Source organism: Aulonocara stuartgranti (genome assembly GCF_965226115.1).
Source record: "Aulonocara stuartgranti genome assembly, chromosome: 18".
NCBI classification, from domain to species: domain Eukaryota; kingdom Metazoa; phylum Chordata; class Actinopteri; order Cichliformes; family Cichlidae; genus Aulonocara; species Aulonocara stuartgranti.
Window position 1 is genome coordinate 33,146,010 of NC_138954.1, and position 22,695 is coordinate 33,168,704.

At 39.0% G+C, this 22,695-nt stretch overlaps 1 protein-coding gene and 1 long non-coding RNA gene across 8 annotated transcripts in view; both read left to right on the forward strand.

Annotated features, from left to right (window-relative positions):
- Positions 1–22,695, forward strand: part of astn1 (astrotactin 1) — a 488,070-nt gene that overhangs the window by 120,746 nt on the left and 344,629 nt on the right. For all 7 annotated transcript variants that reach the window (XM_082514225.1, XM_082514227.1, XM_082514228.1 and 4 more), the window contains exon 2: positions 7,813–7,994. In XM_082514225.1, coding sequence (XP_082370351.1) covers positions 7,813–7,994 — 182 coding nt within the window. The remainder of the gene's footprint in view (positions 1–7,812; positions 7,995–22,695) is intronic.
- On the forward strand, positions 60–3,729 carry LOC309694291. Its single transcript, XR_014272842.1, has 3 exons — positions 60–139; positions 1,955–2,056; positions 2,668–3,729. It is a non-coding gene; the product is annotated as an uncharacterized lncRNA (long non-coding RNA).

A 22,695-nucleotide genomic window follows, 5' to 3' on the forward strand; every position in this document is an offset into this window, starting at 1 on the left:
TCTCGGAGTGGAAGCGGATGAGGAGGATGGATCAACCCGCCACGGTTTACCTGGAGCAGGTGAAAGGACGGCCCCAATCAACCAAACTAACGCCAGTTCTTCAGTAACTGACGAGGGCTCAAGCATCCCCGCACTAACGGTAAGTTATTTTAACAAAAGCCAGAGAAACGAGCTGCAGAAGCTGTAACATAATGTTAGCATTTACTTTGGCAGATCCAAGTACGTCCATTAAATGTGTTGTTTTTGACAGACTCATGTTGTACTTTTATTTTAACAGTGATGAGTGTCGAACTAGTTGTTTCGCTAAATTAAGTAACTCACCTGAAACGTAAATGAGAGCTGTGGCAGAAACGCAAAGCTGCAGTCTTGTCAGACTTTTTTTTTTCCCAGTCATCCGTTCGTTCGCTCCGGTGAATGCATCCAAACTTTGCAGAAAGTCCTATTAGTTTAAAAAAAGTTGATATATTGTTGAAATACGTGTTGAAATCAGCTGGTAAAAGCCAGTCAGCTAACTGAATAGGTCGCTATCATGTTTACATATGTGTTCAAGGTCAATTTAAGCCATGTGCACACGTACACGGGTATTTTTGAAAACGGAGATTTTCCGTTTTCGTTTTAAAAAATAATCCCGTCCACACGTAAAGGCAGAAATGAAGGAAAACACTGCTATGAACATGCCAAAGCAACAGGTGGCGATATATTCCTAACCGTGCAGAAATGTTGGCCAATCAGAAGTCTAGAAGCCTCGGTGGGAAAAAGTAAACAAAGCTGGGGCATAGAAGCAGAAGCAAGTGGTATGTGTGGAGGGACAGTAACTGTGTGTATATGTAAGCATTTAAACAGTGCAGAGAGTAGAAGTAACAGTATTGTAGAAATTCATTTCACCGAAATAATAACGTGGCGCACAGTGTGACGTCAAAAAATGAGCACACCTTTGACACTGCGTTTTCTCCATTTTTCTGTCCACATGTAAATGCAAAAACGGAGTTTTAGAAAATATCCACCCTGGCCGGAGTTTTTAAAAATCTCCGTTTTCAGTGACCAAAAACGGCGTTTACGTGTGGACGAAAGGTGCAAACGCATAGAAAAATCTGCGTTTTCAAAAATACCCGAGTACGTGTGGACGTAGCCTAAGAGAATGACTATTAGGCAAAGCAAACCAAAATTACATGATTTGTTCAGAGTTACTGTCAAAAAAAAATTTAAACACACAAAAAAATACTCATCTTCACATTAATAAGAGCATTAAAGTCAATATTACTTTTATTGTCAGTATTGGTCTTTTTTTTTTTAAAGGTGAAACTACTAAATATAACATATTTCAAATTGTCAGTAACTTGTCCGACAGTAAATAACTGACATAACTAATTACTTTCATACAAACCAATCAGTAAGTTATTTTGTATATTTTTTAAATGAGTAATCAGTTATAAATAACTATTTGCATTTCTGAAGTAACAGTAAGACTACTGACAACATTAACTGTTACTTTTTTTTCTAAAACTATCTTTTGTTTTTCTTTTCTTTACCTTTTTTTCTTAGTAACTCAGGAGGTTATGTTTTTGGTGGCATTTGTCTGACTGTTAGCAAAATAACTCAAAGTTATGGACAGATTTTAAATTTTCAGGAAATGTCACAAATGGGCCAATAAACAAGTAATTCAATTTTGGGGGTGATCAGGCATGATCAAGGAATTTAAACTATACTGTACTGAACTCTCCATGTGCTTTGCTAGTCTTATTAATCTATTATCAAGTACTGCTTTGTTTGTCATTTTAGTTGTCATTTTAAAAGCTCAAATTAAAGACATCAGTCAGTAAAAATACATCTACCTTGTACCTTATGGGCATGAATCTAGCTAACTAATGAATGCAATATTGTTTGGTGATTTCTACCTATCAATGCAATTATTTATTTCTGTTTTAATAGATATGTTTTTGTTATTCTGTTTCAGAGTGGATTTCAAGAAGATGGAGAGGGTCACCTGAATCTTGACATTTATAACCATGCAACTGCATTTCTTCTTCAAGCCAAGGAAACCCATCGACTGACACAGGTAATTTATGCCATTAATTTTCCATTGAATTGTATTTCATTGTTAGAGAACCTAAAAGCAATATGCTTAACTTATGCTTAACAGTGCTCAAGCTATAACTTGGGCACTGTTCAGACCTGGCATCTTGAATGATCTGATCATAAATGGACAGCTATAGGTATGCGAGTGAAACACCTGACATTCGAATGTGTCTCCATGTAATTCATGGGTGACCACTCAGATCTCACTCCCCCACTATATATGGAAATAGACATGTATGTTGCATCCAAAATCTGCCTATCACTATATTTCCTTAGCATGAGCTAAGAATAGAGACAACATAATACACACAACACAAATTTTCAATTTGCATTTCCACCTATGATCCGATTCCTCAAAATGCATTATAATTAAGTGAAAACAAGGTTTTAACGTTGCATAAGGCAATATTATTCTTTACAAAAAAAATTGGGTGGTGGGGGTAACTTATTTTGCTCATTGCATCTCACTAACTTTATGTAACTGAAGGTTTCATTTTTCAAAAATTGTGTCTCTGTGAGTTTGCATGTTGACTGTGTTCTCATATGAATTTTGTAATTAAGGATTTTCCTTTGTTTTTTCCTCTTCCACAGAGAGCTGTTAACCACATCGTGAGTGGAATCCAGCAATATCAGGCCGTATTATTGGAGCACCTAAAACAACAAATGAGTGACATGATTGAGAGACATTCTGGGGACCTGGATCAACTAAAGAGTGATGGAGTGGGGGTATTTGACCAGTTTGTTGACCCTTTCACTCAAATTGCTTCCACCCATTTGCAGGACAAGACCATCAAAGAACTGTTAAAACCAGTTGAACCAGAGATTATTGTCACAAAACAAACAGTCTGTTATTCGAAGCGTGGAGACTCCAGAGTTCTTGCCATTAAAGACCATTGTTTTCATTACATACCGTTGGTGAAAAGTTTGGAGGAACTGCTATCACATCCAAGAATGCTTGCAATGATTGATGAGAGGCCAAAGCCATGCAAGGATGGCTTTCTTCATGATTTCATTGATGGAGACATTTTTAAGTGGCACCCACTGTTTATTAAAGTCCCTACAGCATTACAGTTGATTTTATATACAGATGAAATTGAACTATGCAATCCTCTTGGATCTCGGGCAAACAAGAACAAGCTGTTATTGATTTATTACACCTTAGGTAACATCAGCCCTAAGTACAGATCAAGACTTCCTGCTATTCGTCTGCTTGCCATGGTAAAATCAAAAGATCTTTCCCGTTGTGGTATAGATGAGATATTTGAGAGGATTAACCGTGACTTAATTGAGCTGTGTGATGGTGTCCAAGTTGTCACTGCAAGTGGTGAGAGGACAATTCATGGGGCACTCATATCTGTGTGTGGAGACACTCTAGCTCAGCATGAAGTGGCTGGATTTAAGGAAGGAGTGGGTTTTGCCTACAGTAAATGCAGGCACTGCGAATGCCACTTTGAAGACATGCAGGAAAAATTTAATGAAGATTTTTTTGTTAAAAGGACCATGGCCAGTCATAACAGGCAATGTAATGACATTGAGAAGGCAAGTACGGACTTTCTGAAAGACAAACTAAAAATAACGTATGGTATAAACAGGAGAAGCAAGTTAACAGAATCTCCTCACGTTGATATAATCAATCAAACCCCGCAAGACATCATGCATGTTATTCTTGAAGGCGTTGCCCCATATGAAATCAAATGTGTTTTAAAGAATCTTGTGTTTTCAGGGCAAATGAACTTAGATTCATTCAATAGTGCAATTTTGTGTTTCCCTTATTCTCCTGTTGATGTGAGGGATAAGCCTTGCCCCATATCTGTCAGTACGCTGTCATCAAATGACAATAAATTGAAACAGTCAGCTGGGCAGATGCTGGTTTTGTTGAAGATCCTTCCATTTCTTATGGACAAAATTGGAGAAAATCATTACACACAAATGCTACGTAACATGTTAGAGATCATAAAAATTCTGTTTTCACCTATTATTGCTGTCTCAACTCTCTCCAGATTGAAGCTTTTAATAGAGCAGCATTTAAAACATTTCAACTGTTTCCAGATGAAAATATTATACCTAAACAGCATTATTTACTGCATCTTCCTTCTCAGATTAAGGCTCTTGGTCCTACAGTGAGGCATATGTGTATGCGTTTTGAGTCAAAACATTGTTTCTTCAAGCAGTGGGCTCTGAAAAGTAGTTTTAAGAATATTTGTAAATCTCTTGTGAAGCACAACCAACTTTATGAATGTAGTCAGAACGTGCATGAGAAACATCCCATTTTTTCAAGTGAAGTCGACATGGGTCCAGCCAAAGAGGTGAAAAATGTTCATTATGTAGAAGGCAAGATTAAAGACTTCATTGAGCAAGTTGAACATGTAGTTTCTGTACAGTGGATTATGCTACATGGAAATATACATTCATGTGAAAAATCTTTGGTTATTTCTGATGTCATAAATGATGCTCCAGAGTTTGCACTTGTTAAAAACATCTATATTGTAAATGCATCTGTGTATTGTTTTGAATGCCAGCCTCTCTCTACAGTTGGGTGGAATGATCAATATTTAGCTTATGAGGTAGAAGTTCCCTGTCTAGCTCAGGCAAATATTTTTGTGGATGCTGGAAATCTTGTTGATTATACAGCATACCACTATGTAAACTTTAATAACAGCAAGTACATTCCAGTGAAGTATGATCTAACTGACATCATCAAACATTATTCTTGAGTCTTTTGTGAATATGTGGGCTGAAATAAGGTTTTTAAAGACTGGCAAAAAAATTGTTCTATTTACTTTTTATTTTACTTTTGGTGCAATCTGTTCAGTGAGGGAAACAATTTCAGTGTTTTGCCTCTTTTTCAATGTCACATTGATATGGTTTGACTGGTATGTAAGAAAAATAAATACACTGTGCTTAAGATACTAAGACTCATAATAATGCAATGTTGGGCATGATATTAACCTGCAGTTCTCAATAAAGTAGATTTGATGTCCTGATTCAAGTTAGGTCTATTTCTTGAAACAAGATGATACATCTTTTACAAATAACACAGCAGCTTAAAACGTTTATGAAATGCCAAAAAAGCTTGTTTCGTGTGAGATATGACTCAAAACAATATGTTTTCAAGAGTTTTTCACTTAAGATATCCAAGATGCACTGTCTAAAAACAAGTTCCTATATCTCACTGAAACGTTACTCTTTAGCTGATTATGGCTTATTTTAAGTGTGATTAGATATTTTGACTTGAAATAAGACAAATATACTTGGTAAGATTTTGAGTTTTTGCAGTGTGGTGGCCATTTTGAAGCAGGCTGGGACTACAGACAGAGAAAGGGAAAGGTTGAAGATGTGTGTGAACACTCCAGCCAGCTGAGCCGCGCATGACTTGAGGACGCGGCCGGGAATCCCGTCCGGACCAGTAGCTTTGCGCGCGTTCACCTTCCTGAAGCACTTCCGCACATTCCATGCTCTATAGGCTTATAAGTCACTCACTGAATGAATGCATGAATAAATGAATGAAAGTGTTAATCTGGAGGCGGAATGTAGGTCTCACAGTCCAAGTCACTTATGCAATGATCTGTTGATTTGCACGTCAATGCCAATAAAATTTGTTACCCATGCAAACAAGAGGTGACAGAGATGATAGCATCTCTGTGGGGTTATACTTAGTAAAAGTGGCATTTTTAGCTAAATGCTCTGAAACTCCAACCTGATGCAATATAATATAGTGTTCAGGTACAACATACCTAACCAGTTTGATCCTAGACCGTGATCTGATCACCAAATCCTTGCTTTCCTTAGTGCTGCTGAAAGTCAGTCATAAAATCACATCTGGAACATACGCTATATTCCACTTAAGCTGCAATTTAAGTGATCTCTGTTTCGATTTATGTCTTCCAGGACTTCTGCTAACTTATGAACCTGATGCATTTGCTACTCTTCACACTTACATAACAGAAAATCACCCATAACGCTCTGCCATGCATTCATAATGTTTTCCATTTCTGCACTCTGTGTGTTTTGGCGTACATCACTAATATTTCAAATAGCTAGGAGGGGAATTTATTGTCTTGGGAGCTGAGGTATGACACAAAGCACAATGTTTCTCATGCTCCACTGCTTCCATAAAATCACTGTTTACTCATTTCTTTCTCGTGGGTTTATTTTTTTTCTTTTTTTTCTTTTTCCATGGATATAACGGCTGTCAGCTGTGGGAGTGGTATAAGCAGGGATCAGAAAAACGCTAAAACAGTGCAATCCATTTCGACGTATTTGCATAAATCATTTCCGGACAATGCAGACTGAATGAATGAATTACTGTAATAGAAAATGTCACAACTGTCACGACTGTCCTTGAATCTCTCAGGTTACGGGTGCCGAGCGCTGCAAATATGAAATTGCTCATCAGATTGCAGGCGTCTTGGTCGACAATGCCAATAAACTTTGTTACCCATGCAAACAAGAGGTGACAGAGATGATGATCTCTGTGGGTTATACTTAGTAAAAGTGGCATTTTGAGCTAAATGCTCTGAAAGTCCAACCTGATGGTGGTACTAGAGGAAGTGTAAAGGGATTAACCTTGACTCTTCATCTAGCACCCAGTATGCAATGATCTGTTGTGGAATGTGAAAAACACGAGTGACGTGGGAGGATTCGTCCCCTGGGGACTATGAATGTGTGTAAATATGTTACTTTAATCATGTGGAATATAGAGGTTGATGATTTCAATCACTCTCTTGTCACATGTTTTCTCTGTTGTCTCCTAACTGACATAAAACAAACCTTCACTGTTTTGTCAATAGAGGTTAAAATAAGTCAGATGTTTCTGTTTCTGCGTAAAGACGTTTAGTTGTATAATTGTTATTGTCTTACAGGGGCTGCCCCTCCCTGAGCCTGTATCTTCTGATGGTTTCTTCCAACTTAGTATCACGGCAAAACCTGTAACAGACACGCTGGTCCACCGTGTTTTATGCTTTGCCTCTCCAAAGTGTGAAATGTACATGCATGCAGGAATTGCATTACCGGCAGGGTGAGATAACATATTTAAAGGCATGAAGTCGGTACTGAGTAAAAAACGTATAAAGTGCATTCCAGAGTCCTTAATCGCCAGAAACTATTAAGCTAGGAGGCTAATATGTATCTACATGTACATGTGTTAAAATGTCCGTGATTATTTTCATTTTGGCCTGAAATAAAACATCTTCCTCTGCTGTTACTGCATCTTACTGCATGTGTGTACATTTCACGTTTTGGAGAAGCGAAGTGTTAAATGCGCACGATGGACCGGCCTGTCTATCACACACTTTGCTGTGATATCGGGTTTTTTCTTCCAGCTATCACCAAGTGCTTGATTGTAGTGGGTTGTCTGGTTGTTGAGGTTTTCTTTGTTGTAGAATCTTTATCTTACAAAATAAGGCACCATGACATGACTGTTGACAGAGGAGGACTGCTGTAAATAAATTAAATTAAATTGAATATGTGTCCCTTCTGTCTTATTTTGTTAGTTGAGTGAACGCTTGTAGTGTTTTTTATTGTGCAGTTAAAACTGCACGTGCCTTTGACTGCTCACTCGCTAACTTTCTGTCATATTTGATATCTGCACGATTGAACCTTCCAGTATCAGAAGATGCCATTTGCTGGTAAACTGTCCAAATTTAAATGGGTCTCTTCCAAGATATTGGTAATATTTTATGTGCAATAACAGAAAGCTTCTGAGTGCCCTTGTGTTTGTCTTTTATGTTTTTAAAGAGATCTCTGGGAACTCGGAGGACATCCCTCTAGTGCGCTGGAGGCAGCAGTGGCTGGAGAATGGCACTCTGCTCTTCCACATCCATCACCAAGACGGCAGCCTGAGCCTCCCAGAACCGACTGAGGATCCAGCCAATGTCTCTACGAAGGAGGAGCTCCGCATCCTGCACATCTCTGTGATGGTAAACCCTCAGTGCTAAAAAGAGCTAAAACTGGAAAGTGCTATGTTATATTGCTGTTCATTTTCTTTTGACACATATAAGAACTTTTTAATTGGGCAAAATTTAGCAAAATGAAAAATGTTGGTGGAAGATTTTTTTTCTTTCTTTAATTAAAACTGACATGAGATCAAATTGATGAAACGACATCACTGTTTTTTCTTCTTCTCTGAAACAAAACGACTCCGAGATCTGTCTTTTTCTGATAAGATGGCACATTTTTTTGTTTTTGCTTCCAAATGAAACAGCACAACCCGCATATTTCTTTTCTGAAAAAGCAGACAAATCTTGTAGATTTAGTGCTTTTTAGTGCTATATAAACTATGGCAGCAAAACATATACTTGTGAAATTCTACATTTCACTTGCAAAATATAGATTTTTGCATGCTTACACTGTATCAAACCTTATCTGCTCTGTCGGCAGAGAAGGAAATGAATCCTTAGATCTCACAGCTTCCTCTTCTTGCCTGAGGAAATGTATATTTATTAGATCTTAGATATGCCACACCTACTCCCAGTGCCCTTTTCTAGCCCAAAGACATTACAATCGTGCTTTGATGGATGATATGTATTTTCAGACATTGAAAGCATATTATAGCTGCATACACAAATGATTAGTCAGCTTGAGAAGACTTTTGCCAGCAGCTATATCTGCTGAACGGAGGCACGGAGCTGTGCTTCAACACCCGCTGAATGTCATTGACCTTCAGACCTTAATATAATGACGGATAACTGACTTTGACTTTCCTCTGCATGTTTTACATGTATTAGCAAACATCAAGTCCATCTACAAGGTGCGCAGGCTTCAGTGATGACAGCATTTTTATGTGGAAATTAGATAGCCAGGGTGCCAGTTCTGCTTCTCGCCCCTTTGGTTTTCCACTAATCTCAGATTTTTACTCCCTGCTCTATCTGCATTTCACATCCCATCAACCTCAGGTCCATGTCTCTGTGCTCCGTGCTCCGCTCATTCCTCATCCTGAACGAGCTGCAGCGGCAGCACTGCCACCGGGGTGTTTTTCATGAAGGTGTGGGTAGAGAAGGATTAGCATGCAGATATGAGCAGACCATGGAAACAGATGGAAGTGGTGTTGCCACTGTGCTGCCCGGGCCCCGCTGCAGCTTGCCACCCGGCTGGAGTCCTCGACCTATAAATCCAAAGCTGTGTCATTCGTTCAGCTCCTTATGGATACAGAAAAGATCCCGTGAAGGCTGCTTTACAGGCTTTTTAGCTCAACCGCACACCTGTAACTGGACCTGCTCCTGTTGTATATCACAGGAGACCTCAGGTTGGAAGCACTCAGTACGCAGAGCAGATGATGTCTAAATAAAAGCAGCAAAAAAGACACTTTCATTAGATCACAGCCAAATGTTTAGAAACGATTCTACTCTGTGGTGATGCAATGAGGCTGCAGCAATGAAAAGAAGAATGATTCACAGTTTAGCTCAACCTTGGTGTCACATTTAATGCTTGACTTACCAAACCAGTTGCTGGGATCGAGTGACATTGAACACTCCAAATAGCTCCTAAAACTCATGTTGATAACTCCGTATCGCTTGGTAAGATGAGTATATCTGTGCCAGACCTGCATCAACAAGAGGCATGTCAGACTGTTGGATTAATGTGTTTCACAGAGGTGTAAACAGAAACATTTATGAGAGTAGGGGGACGTCCTCAGATAGTGCCTTCCAGCTGCAGATAATACATACGTGCTTGTTCGCTTTTTACCCCTCAGCCGTAAAAGATGTCGGGGTATTGTCGTCCTCCTGCTGGGCGGGCGTGGACACCCGGGCTTGTAAAACTCGAGAATGAAGTGACGTTTCAATTTGATACCGTGGGTGTATCTACTAGAAATCTCGAGTTCGAATCACTGTGACCTCGACCTAAAGGTCAGGGTTTCTGAAAATCTTGTGATTGCAATAACTTGAGAACAAGGCGATGTAGGTTTTTGAAATTCTAATTTTGCAGTCTAATGACTGCAGACCTCAGTCTTAAGTCTGATCTCCATGTGGACAAACGAGGTTGTAAAAGAAAATCAACAGTTTAGCCTGATGATGTCATAATAAGTATATACAAGATCGACTTTGGAAGCGTCTCAAATCTGCATTCTTTCCAAAGGCCCGCAGAAAGTGTATCCTGTGGTTGCAAAATTCATATTTGTCTTACAGTGCTATCTTTTTACCAGACTCATGAAATTAGTTGGAATTAGTCCCAGGTCTGCACAATTTAGCCAGGTCAGCTCAGCCAGGAATGTCCAATTAGCCACAGTTCATTGCTTGGCCACTACACCACACCGTTGAGACTGTTTATACCTAAGAAGGAGGATGGGGTGGTTGTTGGGGGGGACTCCATCATTTTAAAGCTTGAGGATAAGCCAGGCTTATTATGGGTCTGATCCTAAAAGGCAATCGGGTTCAATGGACTGCAGCAAAGTTGGGATCTGAAGCCACAGGAACTTTTTTTTCCCCCTGACTCCAAGTGAGCTATAATATTACGGATTATTTCTGACTATATGGAACAACACGAATGAATTTTCAGTAGTTTAGCCGGTTTATTTTTCAGTCGCTGTGTTCTAAAGTTGGAGGTTGCATTCGCATCCAACAAGGTGACCACAGTGTCCTCCGCTGGCTGTGTGCTGGTCATCCATAATAGATGACTAACCTTGTGCATGTCTGTATCAACACCAGGTGAGACACTGGCAGTTCAAACACATGTCCTCAACTTCAGCTTGAACCCTACAGGCACAGACAGCTTCAAAGTAAACTGCGATACTCAGATGAAGACAAATAAATACCCTATATATTTAAAAAAAAAGATGTGTTTAGTGTGGCATGTTTGTTTTATGTGTCAAGACTCTTAAGCTCCAGTGTATCATTGCTATACACATTTCTCCCTTTTTAATTTCCAAATTCTAATAAGCTGCTATTTTGCCACAGGGCCTCAGTGGATCAATCCAATCATCACATACAGCACAGAGGCATCCAGAACAAACTGAGTCAATTACATTGTATAAATGCCTAATATTCTCAAGCTTAGAGGTTAGATTTGATGTTTTTCCCCCCGTGAATCTCTCTTGGCTCTATTGTTTTTCCTCAGAGGCCATAACACAACTTTTTAATTTGAGCAAGCATCATAGTGCTGCCTGAAAAAAAATGGAGAAATCAAGACAAAAAGTTAATTAGTAATGAGATAAAGTGGAATTAATTTGTTTTCTTTCACAGATAGAAGCAAATCGTTGGGAAGGTTACTGACGAGGTTAGTTCTGCTGGGTGGTCAGCAGGTGTGGACAGATTTTGTTTACCTCACCTGTGTCGAAGGCCTCAAGGAACACGTTTCCTTTGAAGTTATTAGGAGGTTTTTATTAGATTCAGAGTGTCAGAGCTCTATGTTAATGGCAGCAGCGACTCAGGCTAAACCTTCGTTTGGGTCTGACTGAAATAGGCTCTCCAGTAGACATTTTTCATGCTTACATCATTATCAGTATTAGGATGGCCAACTATTTCTCTGAAAAGTACTTTTATTCTTAAACGCTTTTGCTAAATTGCATTGGTAGATCTGTTTTCAAAAAGAAAAAAATGTAATGATGATTGTTTCTGATGTCAAGCTTGTGTGTGTGTGTGGGGGGGTATTTCATGCTTAGATTTGTGTTTTGTCATGCAGCTAAGATATGAAACTGAGAAGATTAATTCACAATTTCCCACAAAGAGAGACTCTATTAAAAAAAACCAAAATCCAGCTGTTATATATTACATATTATTCCAAGACCTTTAAGAAAATGGGTTTCAGTGCTTGAAATTTTCTATTGCAGAACTACACTATGAGAGATGACTTTAATAATACATAATCCACAGCTGAGGAGGAGGTTGTTATTTTTCCAGTAAAAATCCAGCCCCACTTGAAAAAAAGCAGATGAACAAACATGAACGTCAGGTTCTATTGGAGGAGGAAGAAACCTGCAAAAAACTCAAAGAAAAACCTGCACACCAAAAAATGGAAAAAAGGATTTGAGGATTTTATCAGTTGTCCCTTTGAGAGTGAAGGGTTACAGCCAGTCAGTACAAAGGTGTTCCAAGTGGCCATCTTTACTCGACATTTCTTTTCTGATGGGAATGTTCACCTCTGGGGTGAAGGCGCCCACATCTGTACGGCGCAGGGCGCTGAAAATGCTTTGATGAGTCAGCAATTAGAGCAAATCTAAACCCAGCTGATGAGGCTCTTTAATCTGTCTATGGGCAGACTGGTTCTCCACTATGGGTGGGATGGCTGCAATGCGTCAGCTAGCAGACATTTTTAGCTGCGACTAAAAATGATGTTCTAAAAAGAGCAAGGTGGAAAGCACACCAGATGTACTTTAACTAGGAAAAATGAACTGTCATGTGGGAGCTCCATCAGAATAAACTGAAATAAGCACTTGATACAAGCCTGAACACATCGTGCGATGGACATTAACCCTCAAGGAAATAAGACTGCAGGTCCTACTGTGGTGAGGGTAATAATGTGGAAATAGGAGAGAGAACAACAATGCCACTTGAGGAACTCCACCACAGGAAATATTGCTTTAACAAAACTTAATTATCAGTGGATAATAAAGGCACACAGACCCATACCAGAGAGGCAGACTAATTCTAACAATTTATTCAACAAAACAGAAGTCAATTACGAACAGTGTTGAAGCTGCTAGGATGGAGAAAACGGCTTAGAAACAATCACAAATATGATCAAATGAAAAAGAAGGTTTACTATTGTATAATAGGTAAAAGCTAGCCCACTTGTGGGGCATGCTACACTGAGGAGTACCCAGTGGTGCCTCACTGCAAACACAATGAAATTAATCACATGTATATCTGTGGGGAGGGGAGCTCACCAAATATGCCTCCCAGCAAGATGATGTTCTGCCTCACTAAGGAGAGAAAAATGTCTAAATGAAAACAAAGGGCTACAACTAGAACGCTTCTGAAAGAGCACAAATGAAAATAGCGCACACACAAGCAACTCAGTTAGAGAAAATACAATAGAGAAAATTTGTGGTAAATGCATAGAAATGCAAAAGTCTTAACCTGAATCGCAATAAAAGGCCTAAGCAAGATCACCATCGAGCACTGGGCAGCAAAACACAGGGTCGAGAGGGGTGCAACACAGTGGCCCCAACAGGGACTGCACTACCAAGGATGTCCAACATACCCAGGGTATCTTTTCATTATCTAGACTCACTTACACTAACATTGGCAGTCAGAATAAGCAGCCACATGAGGCTTCTCCTGGCATTCTCATGAAAGGGGTGATGTTGGCAGCATCTGACCAATCACCATTATGGAGAAGTGTACTGGCAGCAGAAGCAACTGATTTACAAAGGAAGACAAAACTGTAATGTTAGAAAATGATGAAGATATTAAACATAACACAGAGTAAAAGCAACACAGCTTCTGCAAATACAGCAACAGTGTGTTTGAGAGGAAAAGCGTTCGACAGTAGTTTCGTATTAAAAGCGCGGCATGAATTTGTGTGCACTTTAAGGGCAGTAGGAGTGGATAAGATCTACTATATTAATAAAGTTCAGCCTGTATGAAGCCGGAAAAGAAAACTGGCAGTGTTTAAAAGATATTTGAAAAAAGGATTCAAATTTAGGTTTAGTCTAAGCTGTGTGCGGATTTTGGAGTCCAAATAAGCCAATAAATAAATAAATAAAGCTGCATCTAAGAATCTATATTTAATAGTAATGCTCTTCAGACATTAGAAACTATTGAAAACCTTTAGATCCTCCATCTGTCTGTGTAGTGTCCTAAGAGATCTTCCAAGAATGCTGATGCTATGTTCTGGAAAACTGATTGGTTAGTGGGCAGTTATTACCTGTCGGTCTCTAGTTCCCTGGTAAGAAGTAAGGCACCTTCGAAGAACAGGAAACCCAGGGTTATCGCTATAGTTACCCAGATAGGCCCAAATCCTGCTTTGTAGTGCAGGCCTCAGGATCAGTGACCACTGCTGTCATCTGCAACCAAAGTGACATGGTGCTAATCAAACTGTGGTTGGGGAGCTAGAGGAGAGGTCAGGGTCAAGGCTGCCTTCACCTCGAGTGAGGAACTTTCTACACTAGGGAAACATTCCCTACCACACCACCACTGCTGACACTAGCTTTACACTGCCAATAATAAACCAACAACATCAAATCACCACATGAGAGAGTATCGTTTGTAAGTGTTTATCTAATCACCCTACCTCATGCTGTCTAACTTTGCCAAGGAAAAAGTAATCGTGATAAAAGATAAAATCCTTACACGATGTTAAAATGTTGATGTGTTTGTTTTTCTGGGAAACAGACAGATTTATTTAAACCAAGTCCAAAACTCCCAAAACCAGTGAAAATCTCATGTTTTATTTATTTGAGTGTAATTGTAGCACACTAAATTGGCAGGGTTCCACCTGAATCTCTTGACATGCTAACATGGTAATTGGTAAATCTCTGTTTATGTTATTGCAAAATCATAAAGTGTTTTCTCATGACTGTAGAGAAATCACAGTGGCAGCCCTTTATGTTGTACCACTGTTCATTCCACAGTAAGTGGTTAGTGTTTTTGAAAATGTACAAGCTTCAATGTTAAGGGAAGACACGCGTGCACACACACCAACAGCTTATGGGAGGGGATGGCCATTGTGACACAGCTCAGCTCTTGGGGATATTGACATTCATGTGGTGACCCTCCTAAAACCCATGCTGATAGCATTGATCGTATAAACCTTAAATCAATGTGGCCCTGACCACTTGTAAAGCAGGATCCCCGGCTGGATCCCAGCCTCCAGAGCTGCTCTATGTGCATCACAGCATGGCGTGTTTTTGAAAAGCCTGCGGAGCGAGACAAACCAATCCATAGGTTCCCTATGGGCTGTCAGGAAGGCACACAGCCCAAATGCTTGGCCTATTTGTAGTGCTGCTGAATCTCTGATGCAGACAACGAGCGCTGTGGGTTGGTTTTACAACAAAGGCAAAACAGCCAAATGGAAATCATTGTTCTAATTAAAAGAAAAAAGCCGACGCTTTGCCTTTTAAAGCTGAAGCACAGTAGTTAATAATATGCCTGTGTGAGTAAGTGAATCATTTATGAGTTTGTTAAAGAAAAATCAGTCATTATTTATCATGTTACATTTTGTTAGCAGCTGACAGAAGCATTGACGTGGTGAAGAGCAGCGATTTTTGCTGTTTTTGTGGGTTTTTTAACAGTTTAATAGCTGCCCTGATGAATAACTGTGGGGTCACTGATGAGCCCTTTAAGCTAGTTTAAAGTTGTACAAGTGTTTACAGTTTTGAAACACCTGTTTGTAAAAGATCAAAAAACTCCTCACCTTTAAGGTGGCTCTAGGGGCAGATTTTGCATCCATTCCTCTAATAATTATTTTCTTTCAGCCGTTAAGCATCCACCAATCAAAAGAATAAAATGGCTTTTTCATGAAATAATTATTTGATGATCATTTCTAACACCCATAATTAGCTGCACAGTGAAGACAGCATTAGTTTTGGAAGATGTTTGATAGTCATCAAAATTCTTCTGTATGTTTTTCAGTGTCACAGAAGTAAAAGCAACTGCTACAATGTGGCCTACTGGGCATGTGTTGGAGAGGAACAAGGACAGCAGTGATAGCACAAATTTAGAATTCTCCTTCTCATGTAATCTCATCTCATGGCCATAGAAGTCCAAAATTACACACCGATTTGGATGACAAGATGATTCAAGATTCAGAAACCATCTAGGGAATATATAAAATCAAACATATGAACAGTACTGCAGTAGTGCAAGATATAAATAAAACAAAGAAGTAAGGAAATGAGGAAGAAATTGTTCTCCCCGCGTTTGTGTGGGTTCTCTCCGTGTACTCGGCTTCCCCCCACAGTCCAAAGACATGCAGTTAGTGGGAATAGGTCAATTGGAAACTCTAAATTGCCCATATGTGTGAATGCGTGAGTGAATGTGAGTACAAATGTTTGTCTGTGTCTGTGTTAGCCCTGCTACAGACTCGCGACCTGTCCAGGGTGTACCCTGCCTCTCGCCCTGAGACAGCTGGGATAGGTACTGGCTAGGGCTGGGCCATATCATACCGTTCACGGTAATACCGGTATAATGTTGGGCAATGATAAGAAAATGAAATATCGCCATAGAATATGAGTAAAACGTGCATGCGCAGTGCCTTTGTTTTCATACGCAGAAAAAGCATGGCGGCGACGGAGAATGAGAAGGGCGAAAGCGGATCGTTGAATGAAACAGACGAACCAGAACTGGTTTGTAAAAATGCTGCAGCTTCAGTGGTGTGGAACTGGTTTGGCTTTCGTCTGTCAGATGCACATCAAAGCACAATTTTTGGTAGCGCATGCTAGCGGGCCGTCGTTATTACCGTGTTTTTCGGAAAATAAGTTGCTCTTAAAATCCTTTGATTTTCTGAAAAAATCGACAGTGCCCCTTATAATTCTTATGTATGAATTCTGGTGACCTCGAACCGATTTTATGTACACGGCGCTCAAAAATCTGTAAAAAAAAATGTTTTAGTACGACTTTGCTAAGCTACGAAGCCGCACCGCTTGATAGATTGTCGGAGCATTACGGCTATCGTAGGCGGAGCCTCGCGGAGTGATACGTACTGTGCTTCAACATAATATTACCGTACTGTGTGTGTATAAGCTGTTTTTAAGTTTGTGGATATTATACATGGTTATGCTGAGGATATGTCGGCCAGTTTCCACTGGAAATGATTTTGGTTAAACTGTCAGCGAGGAATTTGCATTTGCACTTTTCTGCACGTGCAGAAAAATGTGGAGGAGTGACTGCTTTCTCAGCAGTCTGCTACAGCTTTAAAGGGGCAGAACACATGACCAATAACTGTATGGATAGGTCTGCAGTAATAAAGAGGTCTACTTTGTAGCAATTATCCTGTGGTTTCCTTCACCTCTATGTAAAATGTGTTTCCTTTGGCTCAAAAATTAAAATGCATGTTGATGCAGCTTATTCATGTGTAAATATGCTTGCTGATCACATGCTCTTGTAAGGTGGTAGAAAATCCCCAAGTGACCAATTATTATGAGTAAACATAAAGATTTAACTCTGAATGTTAACATTAATGACCTCTGAGCTTTATGTGCATGAAAACCACAAACTCTGTTTATGTTTGATTGAATTTTTCTAATATGTATTCCTTCTTTTCGCTCATGTGCCATCAAGCTGTGTCTCAGTACGCACATAAGAGAAATCAGTCAGACTAGATATGGCTTCAGCATCAAATAATTTCCTCTGTCTGTTGGGATTTCATCCAGGGCCGGTACCTTATAAAGCAGACAGCATGCTTTTAATAAATCAGACTTGCATAGGAGCTGAAACATTACATGCTGCTTCACCGGTTTATTGTCCCTTTGCAAGTGTAGAGGACATTACAGGAACAGAAAATGAACCGTGGACTTTTGGCCTCAATTTAATTTCCTATACAGACCGAAAGAAAAGACAGGAAAAAAATAAAAACACAAAATGCAAAATGACTTTTCACTTTTTTTCCCTTTTTCAAGCTGCTGCTGTATATTTGCCGTAATATTTGCTTCATGGCCACACGAGCCAACAGGAACAAGGAAATGTTTTTACTGCTGCTGTGATTTAATCCATAAATGTTAATCAGGTTAAATGAGACATGCACTGACCCCGAAAGTAATCCAAACAGAGTTCGTGCCAGACCTCGCTACACATTTATCAATGGTATAGTTGTAAATGTACAGATTCAATTTAGGGATTAAAAGCATTGACCTTGACCATATTTGATTTTGCTGATACTCTTTAGATGGCATAATTAGCAATGTCCAAGGGCTGTAAAGGGAAGTTCTCAAATAAAACACAAGTAATATGTTTTTTTTAAGCACTCAAATAAAAATAATAATAATAACAATAAGCAGTTGATACCGTAAGTGTGCTTATCTACTGTCACTGGATGACTTTCTGTTCATTGGGACATGACAGGTGCATCCCACAGTAATATTAACTGAATATCACAAGGTTTTATGCAGAACACCTGCACTATTATTTTCCCTGCATTCTGCAGCACACTTCTAATTTTCCGAGTATTTGTAGAAACACAGTGAACTGGTAGCTGTCATTCAGTGCCACCAAATGAATTAGTCACACATGAGCAAGTGTAAAAATGAGTTTTGGATTTGTGCAGATGACATTTTGGAAACGATATGCACACAGGTGAGCAGAAACCTGCTTAATATGAATTTTTAGCATATGAATAAAAGTAAAATCTGGTACATTGAAGATAAAAGGGAAAACTATATAAACTAAATATATGAATATTGTTCATATTGTTTTGGCTCAGTGTGTAGTTTTGCTGATATATCAGTTATAACTGAATACAGAAAATCATATTTCCTATATTTAGACCCTAATTAAAGTGTCCTTTTTAAAAGGTCTAAGCTATCAGGACATGAATACTGGACCTGGGAGTGTCTTTTGAAATGTGGTTAGCAACATATCCTTTGTGTCCTCTTGGTTGTACGGTGGGATGGTTGGATTATGGGAAGATGAAACTGATATCGATCTGATCCTGACTCGAAAAGTTAGATTAGGTATATTTGGCAACAGGCTGCTCGATGGAGCTGATTTGTTTACTTCAGCGTTCCATGTTTATTGCACCAGGCGTCAGCAGCAGCGCACTGGTTGGTAGCAGGACAGTAAAAGATCAGCATTAGGAGGTATTTCATGCAATTTCACACAGAAGGTTTATACAAGGTTTCATTGTTTTAATTATATTTATTTTTTGTCCTATTGTTCTTTATTTTGATCTTTTTTACTAATAAATATGAAATATTTCTGATGGCACAGAGGACTGAAAGCCTGTTTTAAGTCTTGCAACACTTGGTTTGACATTAAGCTATTTTCGTTTTTATTAAATATTGTTATTGGTCCTTATTTCCTGTACTGTGAAATAATTGGCCCCGTTGGCCTCTGTTTTCCATTTCCTGTTGTTTTTTTGTCTCTTCTTGTGAGAGAAGGACAAAGCTGCTCAGGACAAGCTTTTTACTCCCAGTATTTTTCTGCCAAGCGCTGTTAATGGGTGTATTCTTCAGTTGGCTAATTCTCCACAGAAAGGATGCTCAATCACATTGTGTCATAGGGCCATGTCACGAGTTTAACCCTAATAAGACCTTAATGGCAGAATAGCCAATAACTGATTCAGTGCATGTAAATACTGTCACTACTTCATGTTCCCTTATCTAGCACGACAGTGGGTGGCTGCCCTTTTAAACTACATGAATAAATGACTGTTTCTTGCAAACACAGATGGAAATGCAGTAAATTAGGCAAACACTAGAGTTTGTAAAGTCAGTATTTGATATGACCAAATTCAAGCCTGAATTCTTTTCGACAAGCTTTCTTGTACTTTCTTTAAGTCATATTTAGGAAAAGTTTCCAAAACTCTTCTTTGGACGTTGTCTGCCTTTCGGTCTATTCTTTGTTGCGATGATCCAACACTGCCTCAATAGTGATTGTTTCATTGAGTGTTTTTCTGTCCAGGTATTTTCTTTTTGCTAGAGTGTATTTGCGATCACTCTAGACTGGGATCATACTGATCCAGTCAAACACTTTATAAAAGGTATTGCATTAAATTCAGTTCAGTTCCTCTGTGAGGAAGCACTTTGCAACAGTGGGGAGGAAAAACTCCCTTTTAAAAAGGAGAAACCTCAAGCAGAACTATCAACAGTGACCGGTTGGGGGCGAGGGGAAAGAGAGCAGAGGAGTGAGAGCCAGAGTTTAACTAATGATTAAATATAGTAGTGGTTTATAAACACACCGAGAATAAAAAGAGTTCAATGAAGAAAAACGTGGGGAAGCACCATCAGCAGCATAATTAGAGAATCATTAATGAATAGTTCAGGGTCATCAGGTCCACGTCTGACTATAAGCTTTATCAGAAAGGAGACTTTTTAGCCTTGAAAAGTAAAGAGGGTCTGTCTTCCAAGTCCAAATGAGAAGTTGGTTTGACAGAAGAGGGGCCTGAAAGCGGAGGACTCTGACCAGAACTTTTTTATGCACCATGCAACCCAAAAGTTGAATGATGCATAAAAATCTTCCTTTACTTTTTTGCATTCACAATTTCTTCCATTTCACAAGATACCCAACACCACTGGCTGAAATGCAGCCCTAAACCATCACTGTATTTTGCAGACTGCTTGTTGATACTCACGGTTGTAGCTCTGTATTGACCTGCTCCGTACACGTTGATGACTTGATTAACATTAGTCACTAAATAGGACGCATTAACACTGATTTTCAGTGTGTAACTGGGTGTTTTTCAGACTTTTTCAGTTCCTTAAGAATGGCTTCTTGACAGCCACTAACACCATTTCAGATGAGGCTTCAGAGAATTGTAGACGGGTCACCTGAAGGGTCAGATGAATTTCTCGGGTTTTCTCAGGTTTTCCCTGTTTCTTAATGATGTGATTTTCAGATAATGTTCATGTGTTATACATAGTCCTTTTGGCCTGCCACCGCTTCGTATAATTCATAGTAATTTATAGGTCACTGTATATTGGCTTAACAAGAAAGCATTGTTCTGAAAAAGATTAAAAAAACAAGGACTGGATTGAAAATGCATGAAGAAGCAGCCAGTGACGAAAGGAAAAACTGTGAAAGATGCTCAGATACCCTGGAGAGATGTTGCCCGAGATCACTATAATGAGAAGATCTGGATCCTTGGAAGTAAAGTATAAAGACTCAAAACTTTTACACAGTTCTACATTTGTGATGCCACAGATTGGTTTATTTAGTGAAGTTCAAACAGAAATATTAGAATTTAAATATTTTGCATAATCACATAGAGACAACTAACAAACCAAATTTGATGTGTTTGCATCAGTAACATGAAAAAGTCATAGTGGACAAAATCTTTTTTTTTCTTCCCAGCACAGAAATATGTTGCTTAATTACTGCAAGGTTAGCGTACATTGTCCATCAATCAACTGCTAGGATGAATCTGATGGATCTCACACTGTAATATCAATGAATTACACATAAATATAGAACTAGGTAACTGATAGTCAGTCACCTCACATTCAATGAAGAGGGTTTGCTGTGTTGTACTTGTGCTTCTCTGTCTATGGTGGTCCCTGATTTCCTACTTTTTATGTTTGTCACACTTAAATCTTTCAGATCATCAAACAAAGATAACACAAGTAAAGAAAATTCCTCCACAGTGCTGTAAAGCAGTGGTCTCCAACCTTTTTTGTGCCACGGACCGGTTTATGCCCGGCAATATTTTCACGGACCGGCCTTTAAGGTGTCGCGGATAAATACAACAAAATAAAACTAGTACCGGTACCGAAAAACAGAAGATTTATTCATAACACAGGTGAAAAGACCCAGGAAAACCGAGTTAACGATAAAAACGATAACAAAATAACGCTGAAAACCGATAAAAACCCTGAAAACCAGACATTTCACACCTGAGCCTCAACTCTCGCGGCCCGGTACCAAACGACTCACGGACCGGTACCGGTCCGAGGCCCGGGGGTTGGGGACCGCTGCTGTAAAGGACTCATTGCTTTGTTATCATAAACACTTGATTGTAATTGTTGCTGCTAAGGGTGGCCCAACCAGTTATTAGGTTGATGGGTGAATCACTTTTTCACATAGGCCCATGTAGGTTTGGATTTTTCCCCCTTAATAATAAACGTGTCTAACATTTAAATTTGTTTGATGATCTGAAACATTTAAGTGTGACAAACATACAAACAAACAGGAACTTTTCACACCACTAAAATACAGAACATAAGCATTACTAATAGGCATTAATTCAGGCTTGTAGAGACTTTGTAGTAACAATAGGCTGACTGGAGTCTAATGATGTGGGAAGCATGAATTATGAGTTATTATATTATGAGAAGCAAAGTCCTGGACTCACTGTGACAGCCTGGCAATCCCTGTGTGTCACGTTAACAGAAATTCGTGTTTCAAACTACATCTAAACATATATAAAAATATACCAGTTTGTTTCTGATAAACTGGCTGAAGATAACACATCAAAAGATAACATTTTGACACTATGGACTCATTTTTCCACCATTATAAAATGAATTATGTGATCTCATACAAAACCCACTGTGGATTTCAAAGCAGTGGAATGGAAATGGAAAAAAATAAAAAGCTCGAGCATAAAACATCTTTCAAGCATTTAAAACTTTTACCATTACAACTACAACTTACAACTGTAACATAATTCACGTTAATACCCCATTAGCACACAGAGTCAAACTATCATGGCTTCATGCTATATTAGCTTTTATGAAATACACCAAATTGAATCAAATGATAGAAGCCAGTTATGTCATTAATATTCATTTCCAGTGGAGAGGCCCTTGTGTGACACGTGTGAAATAGGGTTGCGACTTTCACATTTGTTCAATGTCAAAATCTGCACTGGATCATAAAGCCTATTGCTAAAAATCCTCTCAATCTAACTTTCATTTCATTCTTCATTCCATTTCATTTCATTGTACGTATCCAATGTTATATTTTGACAACATTAACTGCAGGTTAGGAGCTAGCGTAATAACAAATGCATTGAAAGGATTCATTGTTAGAAAACTATCAGTTTCAGCCATTAATATTGTAATCTGATATCAAATTCAATCAGCGGCCCTTT